This window comes from Schistocerca nitens, chromosome 8 (assembly GCF_023898315.1).
Source record: "Schistocerca nitens isolate TAMUIC-IGC-003100 chromosome 8, iqSchNite1.1, whole genome shotgun sequence".
NCBI lineage: Eukaryota > Metazoa > Arthropoda > Insecta > Orthoptera > Acrididae > Schistocerca > Schistocerca nitens.
The window spans coordinates 49,577,153-49,599,906 of NC_064621.1; the positions used below are offsets into that span (position 1 = coordinate 49,577,153).

The window sequence follows — 22,754 nt, forward strand, 5'->3', positions numbered from 1 at the left end:
AGGAAAGCTTGATCTCATTTCTACGAAATGCCTTGTTTGTGAAGATTTAATTACTACTCTGAAAGACCGTTTATTATTGCAAATAAGATAATTGTATGATAAAATTAAATAATGCAAGATATTATTACCATCATAAAAAATACAATTGCACTTACTTTTAGGTCTTTTAAATGGGGTTACAAAAGTGTGTCTCATATTAGGCACCTTTCCTCTACCTCGACATTCACATTAATATTTCCGTGGAAAAGACTTCGAAGACTGACAACAGAACATGTCCGCCAGAGGTGGCCCGAGATCGACACCCCCACTCCCCACTGAATGCTAGCAGTTTAAAAAACGCGCGCTTTGTCCGCTCCGACCAGTAGATGTAAGGACAGCGACGCACAGCAACCGCCGTACCTACCTGTACGTGACGAGTCCCCAGTTCTCCATGGCACCGAAGTAGAAGTCCGGGACAGCGACCTGGTCCATCTTGGGTACCATGTACCGGAAGAAGTCCGGGAAGAGGCCGCCCAGGTAGCCGAGCGCGGCGGCGGCCACGTCCTGCGCCAGGCCGCGCTGGTCGGCCGTGTCCTGCCTCGACCAGACCCGCAGGGCGCCCCACGACTCGGAGGCCGGCCTCTCGTCGGCGGTGAAGGTCTCCGCGTCGTAGACGACCACCCCCACCAGGTAGGTGGGCATCGGCCGGGTCGTCTCGAACTTCACGGCGCCGCGGCTCTCCGCTGCCGGCAGGGTCCTGCGGTATCGGTCTCGAGTTACTGTTGGGTCGTTACCGTAAGCATCGTAATAAAGTCAAATGTTACGTTTACGGCCTTCGTGTAAGTGACAGACGACACTATATGCATCTATAAACGAAGACGACGCTGCTCACTTTCCATATTTTTATTTTCCTGTGCCGATATCGAACTAGGAGCTCATCATTGGCAATCGTAAACAAGATATTTACTAACAGCGGAGAGTCACCGATATCGGACCGTCTCCTAAGTTGGACGACCTTTGTTTTTCACTGGGTGCCGGTAACTTTAAACTTGAGAGTTGACTCTACTGGTGAGAAACGCTGTCGAGGTCAAGTAGCACGGCGGACAGTCGACGACAGTCATTGAAGTGAGAACAGGTGCCATTAATGTACACTACATGCCATTAAAATTGCTACACCACGAAGATGACGTGCTGCAGACGCGAAATTTAACCGTCAGGAAGAAGATGCTGTGATATGCAAATGATTAGCTTCTCAGACCATTCACACAAGATTGGCGCCGGTGGCGACACCTACAACGTGCTGACATGAGGAAAGTTTCCAGCCGATTTCTCATACACAGACAGCAGTTGACCGGCGTTGCCTGGTGAAACGTTGTTGTGATGCCTCGTGTAAGAAGGAGAAATACGTACCATCATGTTTCCGACTTTGATAAAGATCGGATTGTAGCCTATCGCGATTGCGGTTTATCGTATCGCGACATTGCTGCATGCGTTGGTCGAGATCCAATGACTGTTAGCATAATATGGAATCGGTGGGTTCAGGAGGGTAATACGGAACGCCATGCTGGATCCCAACGGCCTCGTATCACTAGCAGTCGAGAAGACAGGCATCTCATTCGCCTGGCTGTAACGGATCGTGCAGCCACGTCTCGATTCCTGAGTCAACAGATGGGGACGTTTGCAAGACAACAACCAGCTGAACGAGCAGTTTGACGACGTCTGCAGCAGCATGGACTATCATCTCGGAGACCATGGCTGCGGTTACCCTTGACGCTGTATCACAGACAAGAGCGCCTGCGATGGTGTACTCAGCGACGAACCAGGGTGCACAATGGCAAAACGTCATTTTTTCGGATGAATCCAGGTTCTGTTTACAGCATCATGATGGTCGCATCCGTGTTTGGCGACACATTGGAAGCGTGTATTTGTCATCGCCATGCTGATGGTATGGGGTGCCATTGGTTACACGTCTCGGTCACGTCTTGTTCGTATTGTCGGCACTTTGAACAGTGGACGTTACATTTCAGATGTGTTACGACCAGTGGCTCTACCCTTCATTCGATCCCTGCGAAACCCTGCATTTCAGCATGATAATGGACGACCGCAATTTGCAGGTCCTGTACGGGCCTTTCTGGATACAGAAAATCTTCGACTCCTGCCCTGACCGTCACATTCTCCAGATCCCTCACCAATTGAAAACGTCTGGTCGGTGGTGGCCGAGCAACTGGCTCGTCACATTACGCCAGTCACTACTCTTGATGAACTGTGGTATCGTGTTGAAGCTGCATGGGGAACTTACCTGTACACGCCATCCAAGCTCTGACTGACTCAATGCCCAGGCGTATCAAGGCCGTTATCACGGCCAGAGGTGGTTGTTCTGGGTACTGATTTCTCAGGATCTATGCACCCAACATGCGTGATAATGTAATCACATGTCAGTTCTAGTATAATACATTTGTCCAATGAATACCCGTTTATCATCTGCATTTATTCTTGGTGTACCAATTTTAATGGCCAGTAGTGTATTTTCTTCGTTCTTGCTGCAAGTGTTGTGTTACAAATCGTAAGCTTTTATCTATACACTACGAGTAGGTAAATAAATTATCTGCAGTATAGTTCGTAAGTGCCATTCATTAGTTAATAATTACACATCGCATAACTAGAATTTCGTTTTTGTATTCCTGTACCGTTATCTTTACTTATATGGCGTCCAGTAGTCCAAAGTTGGACCAATTCCTGTTTCCTAATTTGGACCAGTCCATTTTACGACACACTTGTGACAAATAATATTTAAGCGCACTTTTACAGTAAGTAATAGGCACGCGATATGTTTTTAGATTTTCGAGATGGCAAAACTTTTACGACAAATAATAGGTACGGGTAATTTTTTAGGTTTAGGAAACAGGGGAATGCCGGCCGCGGTGGTCCCGCGGTTAAGGTGCTCAGTCCGGAACCGCGCGACTGCTACGGTCGCAGGTTCGAATCCTGCCTCGGGCATGGATGTGTGTGATGTCCTTAGGTTAGTTAGGTTTAAGTAGTTCTAAGTTCTAGGGGACTGATGACCACAGCAGTTGAGTCCCATAGTGCTCAGAGCCATTTGAACCATTTGAAACAGGGGAATGTAAGGGAAATGGCCGGAAGATGAGTTGAAGCTCGCCGTGGCAGCATATAGAAACGGTGACCGTGAACTTAACGAGTGTGCTCGTGTGCATGGAGTACCCAAAGCTACAGTAAAGAGACGTGCCGGTCGTAAAAACACGTTCGCAAATCAAGTTAAGTTATTCGGAAGACAATCGACGTTTACAACTGAGATGGAAAAAGTTTTCGCAGGTCATCTTCTTTTATCTGAAGAGAAAGATGTTCGTAAAATTGCATTCGACATAGCAGGGAAATATGAGCTACTCCATTCTTTGAACAGGAAAAAGAAAATGGCGGTTAGAACGTGGTTTTATTTATTTACGAGACGAAATCCACAGCTTTCCCTCCGTCAGCCAGAAGGATCATCAGTGGCCAGACCAAATGTGTTTAATAGAGAGAACGTGAGTCAGTTCTTGGACCACCTTCAGAAAACAATAGTGTCCTTAACGTCGACGAATCTACATTTACGACGGTTCATAAAAGCAAACAAAACGTCATCGCGCAGAAAGTCAAGCACCAAATGGGACATATCACAAGCGAGGAGCGCGGAGTTAACACCACAGCTGTTCGCGCTGTAAATGCTGCTGGACGCTTTATTCCACCCACGATTATGTTCGAGCGTAGGAGGAGGCAGCGAGAAGCTGAAACGGGTGCCGCACCAGGAAGTGCCAGGTGACACCTCAGAAACTGGCTACAGTAATTCTGAATTGTTTTTGTCGTGGCTCAAATACTTCAAAAACCGTATCAACTGTACCAACGATTCTCCCGTGCGTCTGCTACTTGGTCACACAGCACATATCTATAGGCGATCGTGTACGCTCCTGATAATGGCACTATCGTGTTGCAATTACCTGGCACACTACCAACAGGCTGGAACCACTTGACGTTTCGTGTTTTGCACCTCTTCACACCTACTTCATCCAAGCCCGAGGACAAGTGGTTACGTGAATACGCGGGTACAACCGTAACACAGTTTTAGGCATCTGGACTGTCGAATGAAGCCTACGGCCGAACTGCAGCAGTTGGACTACTGGAGTAGTGCCTTCTTCCGCTCACTAGGAATTTGGCCTGTGAATAGTGATGCTTTTCCAGATCGTCATTTTTCACCAGCTGTTTGCTTGAAAAGTGGTGATAATTTTCTAGAGAAACCCAGTTCTACGAACGTTAGAGGCATCTTCTTCGGAAGACATTGCAAGTGATGACGAGTGTACGCCTACGACACCCACAAAGAAGAAATTTAAGAAGACTCTGACCCCCGGTTTCACCCCTTCAAAACTCACAAAACATGCTTGCTATTCAAGGCAGAGGAAAAGCAACCCATGCCACTGTTATCACTAGTGGTCCTTGTTGTTGTTGTGGCCTTCAGTCCTGAGACTGGTTTGATGCAGCTCTCCACGCTACTCTATCCTGTGCAAGCGTCTTCATCTCCCAGTACCTACTGCAGCCTACATCCCTCTGAATCTGTATAGCGTATTCATCTCTTGGTCTCCCTGCACGATTTTTACCCTCCACGCTGCCCTCCAATACTAAATTAGTGATCCCTTGATGCCTCAGAACATGTCCTATCAACCGATCTCTTCTTCTAGTCAAGTTGCGCCACAAACTTCTCTTCTCCCCAATCCTATTCAGTACCTCGTCATTAGTTATGTGATCTACCCGTCTAATCTTCAGCATTCTTCTGTAGCACCACATTTCGAAAGCTTTTATTCTCTTCTTGTTCAAACTAGTTATCGTCCATGTTTCACTTCCATACATGGCTACACTCCGTACAAATACTTTCAGAAACGACTTCCTGACATTTAAATCTATACTCGATGTTAACAAATTTCTCTTTAGAAACGCTTTCCTTGCCATTGCCAATCTACATTTTATATCCTCTCTACTTCGACCATCATCAGTTATTTTGCTCCCCAAATAGCAAAACTCCTTTACTACTTTAAGTGTCTCATTTTCTAATCTAATTCCCTCAGCATCACCCGACTTAATTCGACTACATTCCATTATCCTCATTTTGCTTTTGTTGATGTTCATCTTATATCCTCCTTTCAAGACACTGTCCATTCCGTTCAACTTCTCTTCCAAGTCCTTTGCTGTCTCTGACAGAATTACAATGTCATCGGCGAACCTCAAAGTTTTTATTTCTTCTCAATGGATTTTAATACCTACTCCGAATTTTTCTTTTGTTTCCTTTACTGCTTGCTCAATATACAGATTGAATAACATTGGGGATAGGCAACAACCCTGTCTCACTCCCTTCCCAACCACTGTTTCCCTTTGATGTCCCTCGACTCTTATAACTGCCATCTGGTTTCTGTACAAGTAAATAGCCTTTCGCTCCCTGTTTTTTACCCCTGCCACATTCAGAATTTGAAAGAGAGTATTCCAGTCAACATTGTCAAAAGCTTTCTCTAAGTCTACAAATGCTTGAAACGTAGGTTTGCCTTTTCTTAATCTAGCTTCTAAAATAAGTCGTAGCGTCAGCATTGCCTCACGTGTTCCCATATTTCTACGGAATCCAAACTGATCTTCCCCAATGTCAGCTTCTACCAGTTTTCCCATTCGTCTGTAAATAATTCGCGTTAGTATTTTGCAGCCGTGACTTTCTTTGGGATTGGAATTATTATATTCTTCTCGAAGTCTGAGGGCATTTCGTCTGTCTCATACATTTTGCTCACCAGATGATAGAGTTTTGTCAGGATTGGCTCTCCCGTGGCTGTCAGTAGTTCCAATGGACTGTTGTCTACTCCCAGGGCCTTGTTTCGACTTAGGTCTTTCAGTGCTCTATCAAACTCTTCACGCAGTATCGTATCCCCATTTCATCTTCATCTACATCCTCTCCCATTTCTATAACATTGCCCTCAAGTACATCGCCCTTGTATAGACCCTCTATATACTCCTTCAACCTTTCTGCTTTCCCTTCTTTGCTTAGAACTGGGTTCCCATCTGAGCTCTTGATATTCATACAAGTCGTTCTCCTTTCTCCAAAGGTCTCTTTAATTTTCCTGTAGGCAGTATCTATCTTACCCCTCATGAGATAAGCCTCTACATGCTTACATTTGTCCTCTAGCCATGCCTGCTTAGCCATTTTGCACTTCCTGTCGATCTCATGTTTGAGTCGTTTGTATTCCTTTTTGCCTGCTTCATTTACCGCATTTTTATATTTTCTCCTTTCGTCAGTTAAATTCAATATTTCTTCTGAAACCCAAGGATTTCTACTAGCCCTCGTCTTTTTACCTACATGATCCTCTGCTGCCTTCACTACTTCATCCCTCAAAGCTACCCATTCTTCTTCTACTGTATTTCTTTCCCATATTCTTGTCAATTGTTCCCTTATGCTCTCCCTGAAACTCTGTACAACCTCTGGTTCTTTCAGTTTATCCAGGTCCCATCTCCTCAAATTCCCACCTTTTTGCAGTTTCTTCAGTTTTAATCTACAGTTCATAACCAATAGATTGTGGTCAGAGTCCACATCTGCCCCTGGAAATGTCTTAGAATTTAATACCTGGTCCCTAAATCCCTGTCTTACCATTATATAATCTCTCTGATACCTTCTAGTATCTCCAGGATTCTTCCATGTATACAACCTTCTTTTATGATTCTTGAACCAAGTGTTAGCTATGATTAAGTTGTGCTCTGTGCAAAATTCCACCAGGCGGCTTCCTCTTTCATTTCTTACCCCCAATCCATATTCACCTACTACGTTTCCTTCTCTCCCTTTTCCTACTACCGATTTCCAGTCACCCATGACTACTAAATTTTCGTTCCCTTCACTATCTCAATAATTTCTTTTATTTCATCATACATTTCTTCAATTTCTTCATCATCTGCAGAGCTAGTTGGCATATAGACTTGTACTATTGTCGTAGGCGTGGGCCTCGTGTCTATTTTGGCCACAACAATGCGTTCGCTGTGCTGTTTGTAGTAGCTTACCCGCATTCCTATTGTTTTATTCATTATTAAACCTACTCCTGCATTACCCCTATTTGATTTTGTATTTATAACCCTGAATTCACCTGACCGAAGTCTTGTTCCTCCTGCCACCGAACTTCACTAATTCCTACTATATCCAACTTTAACCTATCCATTTCCCTTTTTAAATTTTCTAACCTACTTGCCCGATTAAGGGATCTGACATTCCACGCTCCGATGCGTAGAACGCCAGTTTTCTTTCTCCTGATAACGACGTCCTCCCTAGTAGTCCCCGCCCGGAGATCCGAATGGGGGACTATTTTACCTTCGGAATATTTTACTCAAGAGGACGCCATCATCATTTATCCATACAATAAAGCTGCATGCCCTCGGGAAAAATTACGGCCGTAGTTTCCCCTTGCTTTCAGCCGTTTGCAGTACCAGCATAGCAAGGCCGTTTTGGTTAGTGTTACAAAGCCAGATCAGTCAATCATCCAGACTGTTGCCCCTGCAACTACTGAAAAGGCTGCTGCCCCTCTTCAGTAACCATACGTTTGTCTGGGCTCTCAACAGATACCCCTCCGTTGTGGTTGCACCTACGGTACGGCTATCTGTATCGCTGAGGCACGCAAGCCTCCCCACCAACGGCAAGGTCTATGGTTGATGGGGGGAGGGGGGGTAATTATCCTTATAAGCAACAAATCGTAGCTAAAAGGACGCGGTCTCGAGAAATCGACAATCTGCTGATGCTTTGAAACGGCTTATATACATATCAGGCGGGAATTTAAATTCAGACAATATGGCGGCTTCTAGTTATAATTGTGACGTACAACTGACGCTGCAATCGTATTGGCCACGCTCCTGTGCACGAGGCAAAAATTTCGCTTGCCAGATTCTTCATTTCGCGCTTTGCAATGTAGTGGAACGTGGAATTCCTCCCTGTGACGTCACCAGGTATCCGCCCACGTACATTTTCACGTTCCGTGAAAGGTTGATTAGGTCCTTACCCTCTCTTATCGGCGGTCTCATCCCTGTCACATTTCAGTTCCTTCCCCCTTCCTTCCCCCTCCGCTCTCTCTCTCTCTCTCTCTCTCTCTTGCTCCACGTCTCTCTGTTTCTGTTGACATGACCCTCCCAACTGTCATGTGCTGTAGTTCATGCCCCTCTAATAAAAAGTATCCTACCACACCTGACAGAAATCGAACCCTCCATAATGTTTTCAGAGGTGAGTAAATATTTGTGGCATGCAAATAAACACCGGGTCTGCCGCTAAAAATCTGATTTCCATATAATCAATAAAATGCCTATAGCAGTTTTAGAGAAGCAGCATAAAAGTTGGGGATCGCAACACAATACATAAACTACACAGTTTTATGTCATATATATGTTTTTATTTTTCAGCAGTAGGTTTAAGAACAAAGTTAATACAAAATTTGAAGAAAATGGAACGTTTCGTGTGCAATGGCTTTAATACAAATAAAAATACACTGGCGAATTTCATATTTTTTCCAGCAATTCTTCCGTGCGCTAGAGTCACTGTGAATGGTGGTGTGCATGTAGATTCAGAGATGAGCCTAACTAAATCTTTCGGAACTTCACACACAGTGATCGTTTTTCGTTTCTCAATGCGAGCAGAATCACGATCGCAAGATATAAAAGAGCGTCTTTTCTGTAAGGTGAGTAGATAATTCCACGCAAGAAGTTAGCTCTAACCTCGTAATGAGAACGATGATTTTTGTTGATACGAAATCCGTTACAATTATAAATTAAACACATTAAAATAGAAATGAAATGACACAGTTCAGAGACTTTACTGGACTCCTACAGATCTGATTTTTTCCACACAGACTAAAGCGGCGAGTGAAAATTTGTACTGAGGCAAGGGATCGAACCCGGGGTCTCCTGCATACTAGGTGGGTGCATTTGTCACCTCAGCACAATGGTTCACACAGCTGCACGCACTACCCTGGCATGCCTCCTTCATCGATCCGAGTTCTCTCTGCCGCCCCAGACTACTTTAAATTCCAAGTTAGGCATGAACAGTATCCATTTCATTTGTATAAGTACCTGCACCTGGGCTGCAGGCTGGATCCCCCACTTGGTTCGACGCTGCGGTGCTATTCCAGAACATGGTGGCCCCCGGCAATTCTGTTAGTGTGTGGAGGGGAATTTAGAGTGAGGCAGCAGTGAGAATTTGGATGCAGGAGGGAGGCGTGCAAGTTTAGTGAGCCACTGTGCTGAGGTGGCTCAGTGGCTAACGCACCCGCCTGTACTCCATAAGGCGAGAGAAGAGCTCTGACAGTTGACGTGGCCTTGGGGCACGTGCTTCGCGCACCCACGGCGGCCAATCAGATCGTGAGCTTTTGTTTACATTACGTGGCAACTCCCCAGTGTTGCCGTAGCGCTGGGCGACCGCTACTTTCAGTGAGTTGCGGCAAGTGCTACTTTCAGGCCCGTGTGTGTACGTGTCCATTCTGATACTTCTGTGAGTTTCTTGCCATGTGTATGAGTGTAAAAGTGAGTATAAGTGGAAAATAGCTGCCTGTAGTGCAGAGAATAGGCCTTTTGGGGAAGGAGCTACGCTGAAATGCGAAGCATTCGAATTTGTGTACTGATTGCCCGTTTACTTTGAAAGGGAAAGGCATAATGGTGGCAGAAGCATTCAACATCTCTGCAGCGACAGTGAAGAGAGTCACAAATGATAAAGAGGCTGCCAATTCTGCTACGAGCCTTGTTACTGTGACGCCTGGAAAGTCAAGGAAGAGACCGTGTCGTGCAACTGAAACAGACAACTTTGACAAAAGTGCTATCAGGCAACACATATATGCATACTACAGCAGAAAGGAGTATCCAATACTAAAAAAGTTGATGGCAACACTGTCAGACAGTGGTTTGTTCACAGGCAGAATAACGAGTCTCTCCATTGTTTTGAAAAAAATTGGCTTCCGTTGGAAAAAGTTCTGAGGACAAAGGTATTAATGGGACACTGAGACACTGTAGCATGGAGACGTCGTTTCCTGCGCGAGTTGCTAGCAATGAATCAGGAAAATGTAATATGCATTGACGAAACATAGATCAACGTGCGTCATGCACGTTCCGTCGCCTGGACAGACGACACGTGCCATGGGACTATGTGCCAATTGGTTTCGAAGGGCGACTAATTATAGTTCATGCTGCCTCTATGAACGGTTTTGTGCCCGGTGCTGTGATGATGTTTCAGTAAAAAAAAAAAAACTGTCGACTACCACAAGGAGATGAATACAGATACATTCAAAGACTGGTTCGTTACTTGTTTGCTACCAAACGTCAGTTCTGGTAGGGTTTTTGTAATGGACAATGCGCCATACCATTCTGTACAATTAAATAAGGCACCAACGGTTGCTGCAAGGAGAGACTTTCAATAGTCAGCTGCTTGAAAGATAATAAAATAGGCTTTGAATAGAATATGCAGAAAGGAGAACGTCTGGAGTTAGTGAAACAATACAAGCCACAGAAGACGCATTAAGTGACTGATACATCAGCAGAGAACCACGGCCCCAAGGTTATACGTCTTCCACCGCACCACTGCCATTACAACGCAACGGAACTCGTCTGGGCTTAAATAAAATATGTTACGGAGCGAAACAAAACCTTTACGTTGCGAGACAGAGAGGCTGGTAAATAAGGCTGTCACACGAATGACGCCAGAAAACTGGAAGAACGTCGTGAACGATGTGTGGAAAGAAATTACAAGGTCAAACATAGAAGAATGTGTAAGAGACGAATCTGTTCATATTATTGTAATTTCTATATCAGACGATGAGGGCAGCAGTAGCGAAGATACCAAAGACTACACTATGTCATCAAAAGTATCCGGACATCCACAAAAACATACGTTTTCCGTATTAGGTGCATTGTGCTGCCACATACTGCCAAGAGAGCTGAATGGGGTGCTCCGCAGAATTCAGTGGTCTGGTTATTGGGTGACACTTGTGTCATACGTCTGTACTAAAGATTTCTACGCTCCTGAACATCCCTAGGTCCATTGTAACCAACCTCGACTGTCACTTTAACGTTTATTATAAGGCTCGGAATCAATGTACATATCCTTGAAGTACAGGGTGATTCAAAAAGAATACCACAACTTTAAAAATGTGTATTTAATGAAAGAAACATAATATAACCTTCTGTTATACATCATTATAAAGAGTATTTAAAAATGTTTTTTACACACGAGCAATATCAACCCGATACTCCAACTCGTTCCACACTCTCTGTAGCATATCAGGCGTAACAGTTTGGATAGCTGCTGTTATTTCTCGTTTCAAATCATCAATGGTGGCTGGGAGAGGTGGCCGAAACACCATATCCTTAACATACCCCCATAAGAAAAAATCGCAGGGGTAAGATCAGGGCTTCTTGGAGGCCAGTGATGAAGTGCTCTGTCACGGGCTGCCTGGCAGCCGATCCATCGCCTCAGGTAGTTGACGTTCAGGTTTATACCAACGTTTAATAACCACCTATCAGGAGGTTTAACACCATACTTCGTTCGAAATGCACGCTGAACAACTGTCGTCGATTCACTTCTGCCGTACTCAATAACACAAAAAGCTTTCTGTTGAGCGGTCGCCATCTTAGCATCAACTGACGCTGACGCCTAGTCAACAGCGCCTCAAGCGAACAAATGTACAACTAAATGAAACTTGATAGCTCCCTTAATTCGCCGACAGATAGTGCTTAGCTCTGCCTTTTGTCGTTGCAGAGTTTTAAATTCCTAAAGTTGTGCTATTCTTTTTGAATCACCCTGTATTTTAATGCGACTTTTTTTGTGTGTAGGCTGAAGCAGCGAGTGAAAATTTGTACCGAGGCTGGAAATCGAACCTGGGGTCTCCTGCTTTCTATACTCCGAAAGTCGAGGGAAGAGCTCTGACGGCTGGTAGCACAGTTGCCAGTATTCGACATGGACGGGCAGCGAGCCAGTGGTGGGGCGAGCAGGGTGACAAACCTTCCCGTCCCACCCTTCGGCCCGCGGCAACACTCGGCTCCTTCAGAACCTAACAATGCCACGTCATTCATTGCAGCATTCCTGTAGGGGCATCATTCTGCTGATTGATGTGTTCCTTGATGGAGTATTTTTTCAGATGTGGTACCAGTGTGTGTCACCTTACACAAACACATACACACACACACACACACAAATATTTTGTTTAATGATGTTGAAGCCATTTGACTGCAACAATTTTTATTCTATTGTTATACGGTCCAGATTGCGCTCCATATCATACCAGCCTGATATCTTTTGACATATAAATAAGTTACTGTACTTGGAAATGGCCTATGGCCGAACTGTGGATCGTTTACCAATAAAATAAAAATTGTTACTGTCAAAAGGCGGTAACATCATTAAAAAAATTACCGTGACTATTGCTCCAGCCAAAATGAAAATTACACACAATCAGATTTTCAACTTTAACAAGGTGCTTGGGAGCCTCTTTAGCTAGCACTATCGTCTTTTCGAGTGTATTCCATTCCTTCGCCACCTCGTTTATTCCTTCTACCTTCACCTCTCTCCCTTCGTTTTGGTGTAGTTTTTCTTTCCATTTTGCAGTGCTGTGTATTATTTGCAAGTCATAACAATTTCAGAAATGCCCTATTGTTGGAAACAAACCACAGAGCTACTTCAGTTGTCAGTACATAGTAACAGAGAGCTAGTGTGCGACTCATTGTTGCCAGCCGGTGTGGCCGTGCGGCTCTAGGCGCTTCAGTCTGGAACCGCGTGACCGCTACGGACGCAGGTTCGAATCTTGACTCGGTCATGGATGCGTGTGATGTTCTTACGTTAGTTAGGTTTAAGTAGTTCTAAGTTCTAGGGGACTGATGACCATAGATGTTAAGTCCCATAGTGCTCAGAGCCATTTGAACCATTTGACTCATGAGGACAACTATCTTTAGACATCTGTAAACACGTTGTTTCCTGTTATTCTTACACTTGTGTCAGGATATATGTTACTGGTCGTGGTATTTATTGCGGAATTTCACCAATTACTCCAGTCTTCCTATTCTGGCCCTCGACCTGTTGTTTACTTACTCAGCACATTTTTCGAGGGCGTACCTGCGAGTGTGGCGGGTGGCGGCAGCTGGCGCCGAGTCGAGGGCGCCGTTGGAGAGCGCGCCGTAGCCGGCGGGCGGGTACACCGCCACGCTGAAGTTGGCCTTGAGCGCTGGCTCGTCGAAGCAGGGGAACGCCTTGCGGGCGCTCATGGGGGCGAACTGCGTCGCCGCCAGGTACCTGCAAAGCGACTCAGCTACAGAATGGCGACCGACATTTATAAAACCACTGATAGAAAATTCAGGTTTAATTTTCTATCAGTGGTTTTATAAATGTAATAATGGCCAAAAAACCTGCAGTGAACGACTTTTCATTTCGTTTTTTTCTATTTGGACTAATATCCTACATGTAAAGTCTTTACATCAAATCACACTCTTATATACTGTACTTTAGGGAAGCGGGTTATTTTCAGCCATTAATAACAATTATAGTGGCAGATATGAAGAGAATTTTTAGGTGTACAAGATAGATGTTTTCTGCTACAGCGATTCTGGGAAAAGGAAATTAGAGGATACTGCACCAGCTAAGAATACCGGTAGAAAGATCTGATTGGAATGAAGGACGTTCAAGGGTAACTGGTGCATACACAGGGAGAATGGTAGTCATTATCGTCGCTTTAGTAGATACATCTTCATTCGCTGTTGACCTTTAACACAATGGCATACGCTTTATGTGTTATAAATAACACTGATATGTTTAATTGCATGTACAATAACATATGTTAACTGTACACTTTAAGTTTTAACATATGTTTGGTATACTTTATTACATGCTCAATCACAGATATTTATACTTAATTATATTCACAATTACAAGAATTCATACTGAATTACAGACACAGCTACAAGCATTTAGCCATTTATTTTAAATTTTAACAACTGTTCACATTTTTTCATCAAAAAATTGTTATATTATAAAATGGATTTTAAGCCATCCAGCTGTACAGTTTTCTTTGAAATAATTGAGGAGGCATAGACCACACTGAAAGTGGTAATCTGTTAGAGATTTTTAGGGAGTTGAGTGTGGGTGAGTGGGCTCTTTTTACTGGTCTGCGTCTCGGAATATCCATTTCAAGTTTTCCTCTGTGTTAGTGTGTATTTCCTCTTATATGAGTTTCTTTGATATTTGTTGTAATATATATATATATATATATATATATATATATATATATATATATATATATATATATAGAGAGAGAGAGAGAGAGAGAGAGAGAGAGAGCCCACACACACACACACACACACACACACACACACACACACACACACACATATATATATATATATATATATATATATATATATATATATATATATATATAGTTGTAAATGTATTGAGTTTTCTAAACAGAGGTCGGCAGTGATCTGTTGGACCAGCGGTATCAATTTCTCTTATGACTTTTTTTTGTATCTTCAGTATATCACTTATATGTGTACAGTGACCCTGGCCCATTACTAGCAGTCCATAAGAAATGTGAGACTGGTACAGTCCACAACATGTCAATCTTAAATGGTTAGGAGTAACTAAAACTCTCAGTTTCCATGTTAGGTATGTTACCCTTGATATTCTTTTGGAGGTGTGACTGATGTGTTCGCTCCAGCTCAATTAGGAGTCAATATGGAATCCTAATAGTTTAACTGTTGTAGTTTCTATATCATTAGGTAGTCCTAACAGAAGATCCTGGGTTCTGTCAGGATTACACGGCAGTTTGTTAGAGGAGAACAGTTTTACTGCAGCATTTAGTTATTCCAGTGACACTTGTAACACTGATATGTCCTGGTTAGTTGCAATTATCGTTGCGTCATCTGTGTAGCAGACCACAGACTGAGGAACCTTATGCGGCAAATAATTGATGGCAGTTACTAATAATAATGGTCTCTGCCATTTTCATTAGCGAATGTCTGTTTCTCACTGAAATGACATGTCATTAACTGTCTTCTGAAGCTGCATACGTTACTCAGTTCCGTGTTATAATGTGGGAGGTTGGTCCAGAGTTGAATCCTTACTGCTGAAAAGGACTTTGAGGAAACACATGAACGATGGAGTAGGACATAATTTTTTTTTTTTGCTCTGATGGGAACAGGTGATTCTGCCATGTTGTTCGGACAAGAGCATTAAGGTCGTGGAGAGAGATGGGGGACAGTTTTCGTTCGCATGACAGTACAGGAGAAAAAGAACACGAAAATCTATGCGCTTGTCTGCAGGCAGCTAGGATAGCTGTGCATGTCATGGTGAAGTGTGATCATAGAGTCCAGCACCACAGATATAACTACTGTAACATACGCATGCATAGCCAGATCCTCAGAAAGATTGCAGGATAAAATTTTTGTACTCAGTAATTGGAAGCATTGAGGGTTTACACAAAGTTGTTCTTCAGTTCAAACGGGAAGAACTTTTTATAGTTCCGTATGGCATGGAGAGATGATGATATCTTCTTGTGTGTGCAGTTCAACTTAGGTCTGCTTCTATTATTACTCATAGACTCTCTGCTGGGGGTAAACAAAGCGGTAGACAAGTTTACTTCCACATCTCCTTAAGCTGGCTACTTGGACCCAGGTTCCCTGCCTGAAATTGTTCAGTGGAGCGTTCTTTATGTCCTGTTAGGTTTCTGCACGCTCTTACGGAAACACCCTGTACACGGGCAACAAAATACAGAAGAGTTATTTAAAAAGTGGTTACATCATTTCTACTTTCCGGAGTTCTTGCAACTGTAGATAGTCTTTCGCTCCTTTTGTTTTACCACTGTTACCTCCAGAATTTGAAAGTGTGTAGTCCAATCAATTACACTACTGGCCATTAAAATTGCTGCACCACGAAGATGACGTGCTACAGACGCGCTGTGATATGCAAAAGATTAGCTTTTCAGAGCATTGACACAAGGTTAGCGCCGGTGGCGACACCTACAACGTGCTGACATGAGGAAAGTTTCCAACCGATTTCTCATACACAAACAGCAGTTGACCGGCGTTGCCTGGTGAAACGTTGTTGTGATGCCTCGTGTAAGGAGTAGAAATGCGTATCATCAAGTTTCCGACTTTGATAAAGGTCGGATTGTAGCCTATCGCGATTGCGGTTTATCGTATCGCGACATTGCTGCTCGCATTGGTCGAGATCCAATGACTGTTAGCAGAAAGTGGAATCGGTGGGTTCAGGAGGGTAATACGGAACGCCGTGCTGGATCCCAACGGCCTCGTATCACTAGCAGTCGAGATGACAGGTATCTTATCCGCATGGCTGTAACGGATCGTGCAGCCACGTCTCGATCCCTGAGTCAACAGATGGGGACGTTTGCAAGACAACAACCATCTGTACGAACAGTTCTACGACGTTTGCAGCAGCATGGACTATCAGCTCGGAGACCACGGCTGCGGTTATCCTGGACGCTGCATCACGGACCGGAGCGCCTGCGATGGTGTACTCAACGACGAACCTGGGTGTACGAATGGCAAAACGTCATTTTTTCGGATGAATCCAGGTTCTGTTTACAGCATCATGATGGTCGCATCCGTGTTTGCTGACATCACGGTGAACGCACATTGGAACCGTGTATTCGTCATCGCCATACTAGCGTATCACCTGGCAAAACGTCATTTTTTCGGATGAATCCAGGTTCTGTTTACAGCATCATGATGGTCGCATCCGTGTTTGCTGACATCACGGTGAACGCACATTGGAACCGTGTATTCGTCATCGCCATACTAGCGTATCACCTGGCGTGATGGTATGGGGTGCCATTGGTTACACGTCTCAGTCATCTCTTGTTCGCATTGACGGCACTTTGAACAGTGGACGTTACATTTCAGATGTGTCACGACCCGTGGCTCTACCCTTCATTCGATCCCTGGGAAACCCTACATTGCAATAGGATAATGCTAATGCACGACCGCATGTTGCAGGTGCTGTATGTTCCACTGCTGCCCTGGCCAGCACATTCTCCAGATCTCTCACCAATGGGAAACGTCTGGTCAATGGTGGCCGAACAGCTGTCTCGTCACAATACGCCAATCACTTCTCTTGATGAACTGTGGTATCGCGTTGAAGCTGCATGGGCAGCTGTACCTGTACACGTCATTCAAGCTCTGACTCAATGCCCAGGCGTATTAAGGCCGTCATTACGGCCAGAGGTGCTTATTCTGGGTACTGATTTCTCACGACCTATGAACCCAAATTGCTTGTAAATGTAATCACATGTCAGTTCTAGTATATTTGTCCAATGAACACCCGTTTATCAACTGCATTTCTTCTTGGTCTAGCAATTTTAATGGCCAGTAGTGTAGACACTTGAAAGAACAAAAATGAAAAGAAATGAATGGAGGAGGGTGAGTGAGGTAGTGCGAAAAGTCTATGGCTTAGGGATCCCCTATCTATATACTCGGGCCTGAAGATACACGGGTTGGACAAAAATATGGAAATACTGCGAGAAATGTGTACTTAAACATAAATGCAGAATCTAACCGAGCACGCCGTTTGCATTGTCACATTTGACACGTCTTAAGTGCCAGTCGTGGACACAACAGCGTTCCGTGTAGCTGTGAGTGGATCGTGTGGGACCTAAGTGAACTCGGACGTGCCCGAATTGTTGTCGCTCGTATGAAGGGTGCTTCCATAACCACAGGAACCAAAGTGTTAGGTATTTGAAGAGGCATCACGTCAACTAAATCACAACGCGGACGAAAGTGTGTGTCGAGTGAGAATGAAGGACGGTCGAGGAAGAGTGTCACAAGGTGCGACATCGTCGCTGGTGCTGATTCCGCATTTAACATTTGACGATGCCACTATGGCTGCCGTACATTAGGACTTTGTTTTTATGAAACAGATCTGAATGATGGTCATTAAAGTCCGAAACCGGTAATCTGTTAACAAAAAAGGTTGTGACCATAGACGTAAATTAAAGGAAACTTATGACAGAAGAGTGTTACAGCCGGGAACGACCTGCGAGCGGTGCGCGGCAGAGAAGAGAGGCGCGAAGCCGCCAGGCGGGGGTGCGGCTGACGGACAGACGGGAGAGGCGAACGAGTAGGGGACGACAGACACTACGACCGACGAGGACATAACACGAGGCGAGCGAGCAAGAACTGAGGTGATGGACACGGGGAGACAACAATAACGCAGGAACACTGCCAAACAACGGCGGCACGCATCTCAACACCGGGAACTGGAACGCAGTACGTCCGAGGTGCACACGCGAGCTACGGCGAGTACCAGACTGCCGGGGTAGCGGTGCGCGCCCGCGGGAAACGCGATCGGCCGCGGACTTGGCGTGGCACGGAGAGCGACGTAACGTTAGCGACGGCCCCGGACGGTTCACAAGTCCCGCCCAATCACCCCCTCCACACCAATCCATATCCTAAGCTCCGCGCATGGTCTGTCGCATGTTCGAACATCAAAGTTGTTCGTATCACAGCTATGCCAGTCATAACAAGGGAGAAAATCAGTAGTTAGTGCGAAATACAGTTTTTCCAGTACCATTGTGAAAAGAATTAGAAATATGTTCATTGAATATTCGAGTTGAAAAATCATCAATAAGAATGAAAAATAAAAATGGTATCCACACTGTCTTTTTTATTTCATGAGCTTTCATCTGCACTGTATCAAAAAATCTGATATTTGTTAAATGCTGTGAGCGCAAATTTCCGTCACATCGCGTAGTGAAAGAAATTCTGTTGGGAAATATTAATCGATAGTATCGCCAAGGATGCTGTCCATTATCTCGATGGTCTAAAGTCAATATTGTGCATAAACAAGGCAAAGTCAATGTCTTTGTTTGTTTCTGATTACCTTATTTAGGCTAAAGAATATAAGAGTGGGATAATGTAGAAATGTGTAATGCAAGCAGTCAGATATTTATACAGTGACATTCTTGATTAATATTTGCCTGTATAATGGGTGAATTTGTACTTGTGAACTCTTATGACGGCTTGCTTACAGCAGACACCAGGTTACTTTGAATTCTTCTTCAGTGTTTGAGAGCTTTGGAGCTGCCTATTGTTAGACATATGTACATAATTTCGTCAGTGTCATTCCAACACATGTTATCGTACTTTAATGTCTGTTAGATACCAGTCTGTTAGATATCAGTTTTGACAGCAGTTGGCCACAATAGTCAAGATTAGACACCTTGTGTATGGTAACTTTATTGAGAGTGCATATCTATGTTTCATTTTGACGGTATTACACAAACTGCTAAGAAGTTCTAACAGCACAACACTGCTAGTATGAACAACGGCGGCAAAACAAAAAACGACGAACAAAAACACGACAGCGACGAGGCAACCAAAGATCATATTGATGCGCTCTTGGTGGGTGTGGCGGGGGGTAGGTGTGGAGGGGGCTAAATGGCGGGGCTCGTGCAAATGGCGGCTGTCGCTAACGTTTCCTCGGAGAGCGGCGCGGCGAGGCTCGTGGCGGAGAACAGAGGCCCCTAGTGGGTATCCAGGTGCGTACCCTCTGGCGCGTATTCAACTTCCGCGTCTTCCGACAGAAAGAGGATTGTAATGATAAGCAAGATGACGATAGCCCGCCTGGTTAGCCGTTCAGTCTAACGCAAGGCTTTCCGGATTGGGAAGGAGTGCCTGGTCCCCGGCACGAATCCGCCTGGCGGACTTGTGTCGGGGTCCGGTGAGCCGGCCAGTCTGTGGATGGTTTTTAGGCGGTTTTCCATCTGCCTCGGCGAATGCGGGCTGGTTCCCCTTATTCCGCCTCAGATACACTATGTCGGCGATTGCTGCGCAAAGATGTACGCGTACGCCACCATTTACCACGCAGACATAGGGGTTACACTCGTCTGGTGTGAGACGTTCCCTGGGGAGATCCACTGAGGGCCGAACCGCACAATAACCCTGAAAGAGTGGTTCGGTGTGTGGTGGCGGAGGGGTGAAGTGGACTGCGGTAGTCGTCGTGAGGATGTGGACCACTGTGGCTGCGGCGGAGATGGGGCCTCTCTGTCGTTTCTAGGTCCCTGGTTAACATACAATACAATACAAGATGACGACAGCTGCATAAGTCACATCAAAGCCGAGTGTTGCACTTGGGAAGCTAGTCAACACCAAGCAAAATACACGAAGAGGGCCCCCTAAGCGGGGAATTGCAGGGCGAGCTCGAATTTCAGAGCCACACGTCAGTGATGCAAATGCCCATAACAGGAAAGCAAGTTGCGGATGTCGTGAGACACGGACCGTGGAGAAATGGAAGACAGTCATTTGGTCAGATGAGTCTCATTTTACACCGTTTCTGATTTCCGGTCGAGCTTACGTATCAAGAGTAAAACATGGCGGTGGTTTGGGCAGCCATATCGTTGTATTGCATGGTCTCCACGGTTACTTTGCAAGCCCGCATTACTGCCAAGAATTACGTTACTATTTTGGCTGATCAGGCCCATCAAAATGGTACAATTTTTGTTCCACAATGTTGATGCTTTGTTATAAGTCTATAGGGCCCGATCCAGAACTGGTTTTGTGAGCACCAGGACGAATTGCCACAGCACAGTCCACAGATCTCAATATTAGTCAGCCTCTGTGGTCTACTTTGGAAAGAAGGGTGCGCGATCTCCGTCCACCTCCATCACCGTCACCTGAGCTCGCTATCATTTTCCAGGAAAAACGGTACAGGATTCCCTAGAAAATCGTACAGGACGCTTATTTATCCATTCCACAACGACTGGAAGCTGTTTTGAATGTCAATGGGTATCCTACACTGTATTAGGGATGGTAACGTGTTTTCATATTTTTCTCCGCCTGTAGCTCACTTGTTTGGAAAGTGTACAGAGAACAGGTGTGGTAGTATTTTGGAGCTGACCTGGTCTGCCCGCCGGCCTGGTACTCGCTGAGGTAGAAGCCGTCCATGTCGGTGCGCAGCCGGGACCGGAATGGCACGACCAGGCTCAGTTCTCCAGACAGCTGCGTGCCCAGCGATATGTTGACCATCTCGCTGTCCCAGTCCCGCGTCGCGCCGTCCACTGTGAACTCCTGCTCGCTGCCGTCCTCAGCAGTGCTCCTCACCCTGATGTCAGCTGGGTCTATGGTCACTGAATCACCGGCGTGCAGTGTAATCTGTTGGGAGATGAAAAGCGATGGTGCTGTCGATTTTACCATATTCGACGCGGCAGTCACCAGCGTTCTTACGAAGAACCTTACAGTAGAAGATACACTGAAAAAAAAAACCTCAACACAGAGAAGGAGTTGTGCGACATAAACGAAAGTTCGCAGACGCTTTTCTAATTCAACAAGACGATGTCAGTTCAGACTTAGTGCTAGTCGCATAAGAGTGCCGCTAATAGCACCACTATGAACATGTGTATCAGGTTTGCTTCAAATACACACTGTAAAAGTCGTCGGCGTTAGTTACCTTTCAGACTGGACACAGTTATTTGATGTCAGTCAAGAATGCCTTTAAGGCGACAAACATCTTTACCAACAGCTCATTGCGTTTGAATGAGGTTCTGTAACAGGCATACAAGAAGCTGGATATTTCTCCTGTGGTATTGCAAAAAGACTTGGCAACAACATAATCACTGTACACCATTGCTGGCAGCGGTTGTCACGGGTAGGTACGGTCACAAGAAGGATGGGCTCCGAGCGGGCACGTGGCACTACCGAGAGGAAAGACCATCATGTTTGGCATATGGATCTGGTGCATCTTAGAGAATCTCCAACAGTAATTTGAGCAGCAGTTGGCACCACAGTTACACAACGAACTGTTACAAATCGGTTACTTCAAGAACAGATCCTAGTCAGACGTCCTGTAGCGTTCATTCCACTTACCCCAAACCATCTCCATTTGCGACTTCGGTGATGTCATGTGAAAGTCAATTGGAGGGCAGGGTGGAGGTCTGTCGTTTTGTCTGATGAAAGCTGGTTCTGCCTCAGTGATGTCCATGCTTTGCTTAGGAGTTCAGTTGAGGGCCTGCGAGCAACCTGTATGTGTGCTAGACACACTGGACATACACCTGAGGTTACTGTCTCAGCTGAGATTTTGTATGTCACTCTCGTGGCCTGACTATAAATCTGTCCGTCATTCTAGTGATTCGACTGTTGTACTGCCATTCCTGAACATCATTTCAGGGAGTGTTTTCCAACATGATGACGGTCGCCTGCATACTGCTGTTGTAACGCAACATGCTCTACAGAGTGTTGTCACGTTGCCTCGCCTTGTCAATCAGCTGATCTGTCTCCAAGCGAGCACATAACGGACATGAACGGACGACAACTCCAGCGTCAACCATATGCAACGCTAACAGTCCCTGTATTGACCAACCAAGTGGAACAAGCATGGAACTCCATCCCACAAACTGACATCTGGCACCTGTACGACGCAATGCATGTAGGTTTTCATGCTTGCAGTCAACATTCCAACGGTTACACTAGTTAATAACGTACCAACATTTTATGTTATTATCAAATGTTGGTCCTCAATTTACTGATCAAAATTTAAACCAACCATGTTATTTTAAGATTACATGATTTTATTTATGAATATTATGTTATTCAAACACAATTAAAAATGCACAAAATCAAATAGATACTATTAGAAGTAGACATGAAAATTGCGAAGAATTTTTAAGAATTAATTATGTACCAAATTCGGTAAACTTATATCAACAAATGAAAGAGAACTTAAGAATTGTTTGATATTGAGATTATTT

General features: G+C 44.8%; 1 protein-coding gene across 4 annotated transcripts in view; it reads right to left on the bottom strand.

Moving 5' to 3' along the window:
• Positions 1–22,754, bottom strand: part of LOC126199070 (aminopeptidase N-like) — a 585,568-nt gene that overhangs the window by 268,480 nt on the left and 294,334 nt on the right. For all 4 annotated transcript variants that reach the window (XM_049935786.1, XM_049935785.1, XM_049935787.1 and 1 more), the window contains exons 3-5: positions 20,909–21,162; positions 13,118–13,294; positions 404–736 (exon numbers count right to left, since the gene is read on the bottom strand). In XM_049935786.1, the coding sequence (XP_049791743.1) occupies positions 404–736; positions 13,118–13,294; positions 20,909–21,162 (764 nt within the window). The remainder of the gene's footprint in view (positions 1–403; positions 737–13,117; positions 13,295–20,908; positions 21,163–22,754) is intronic.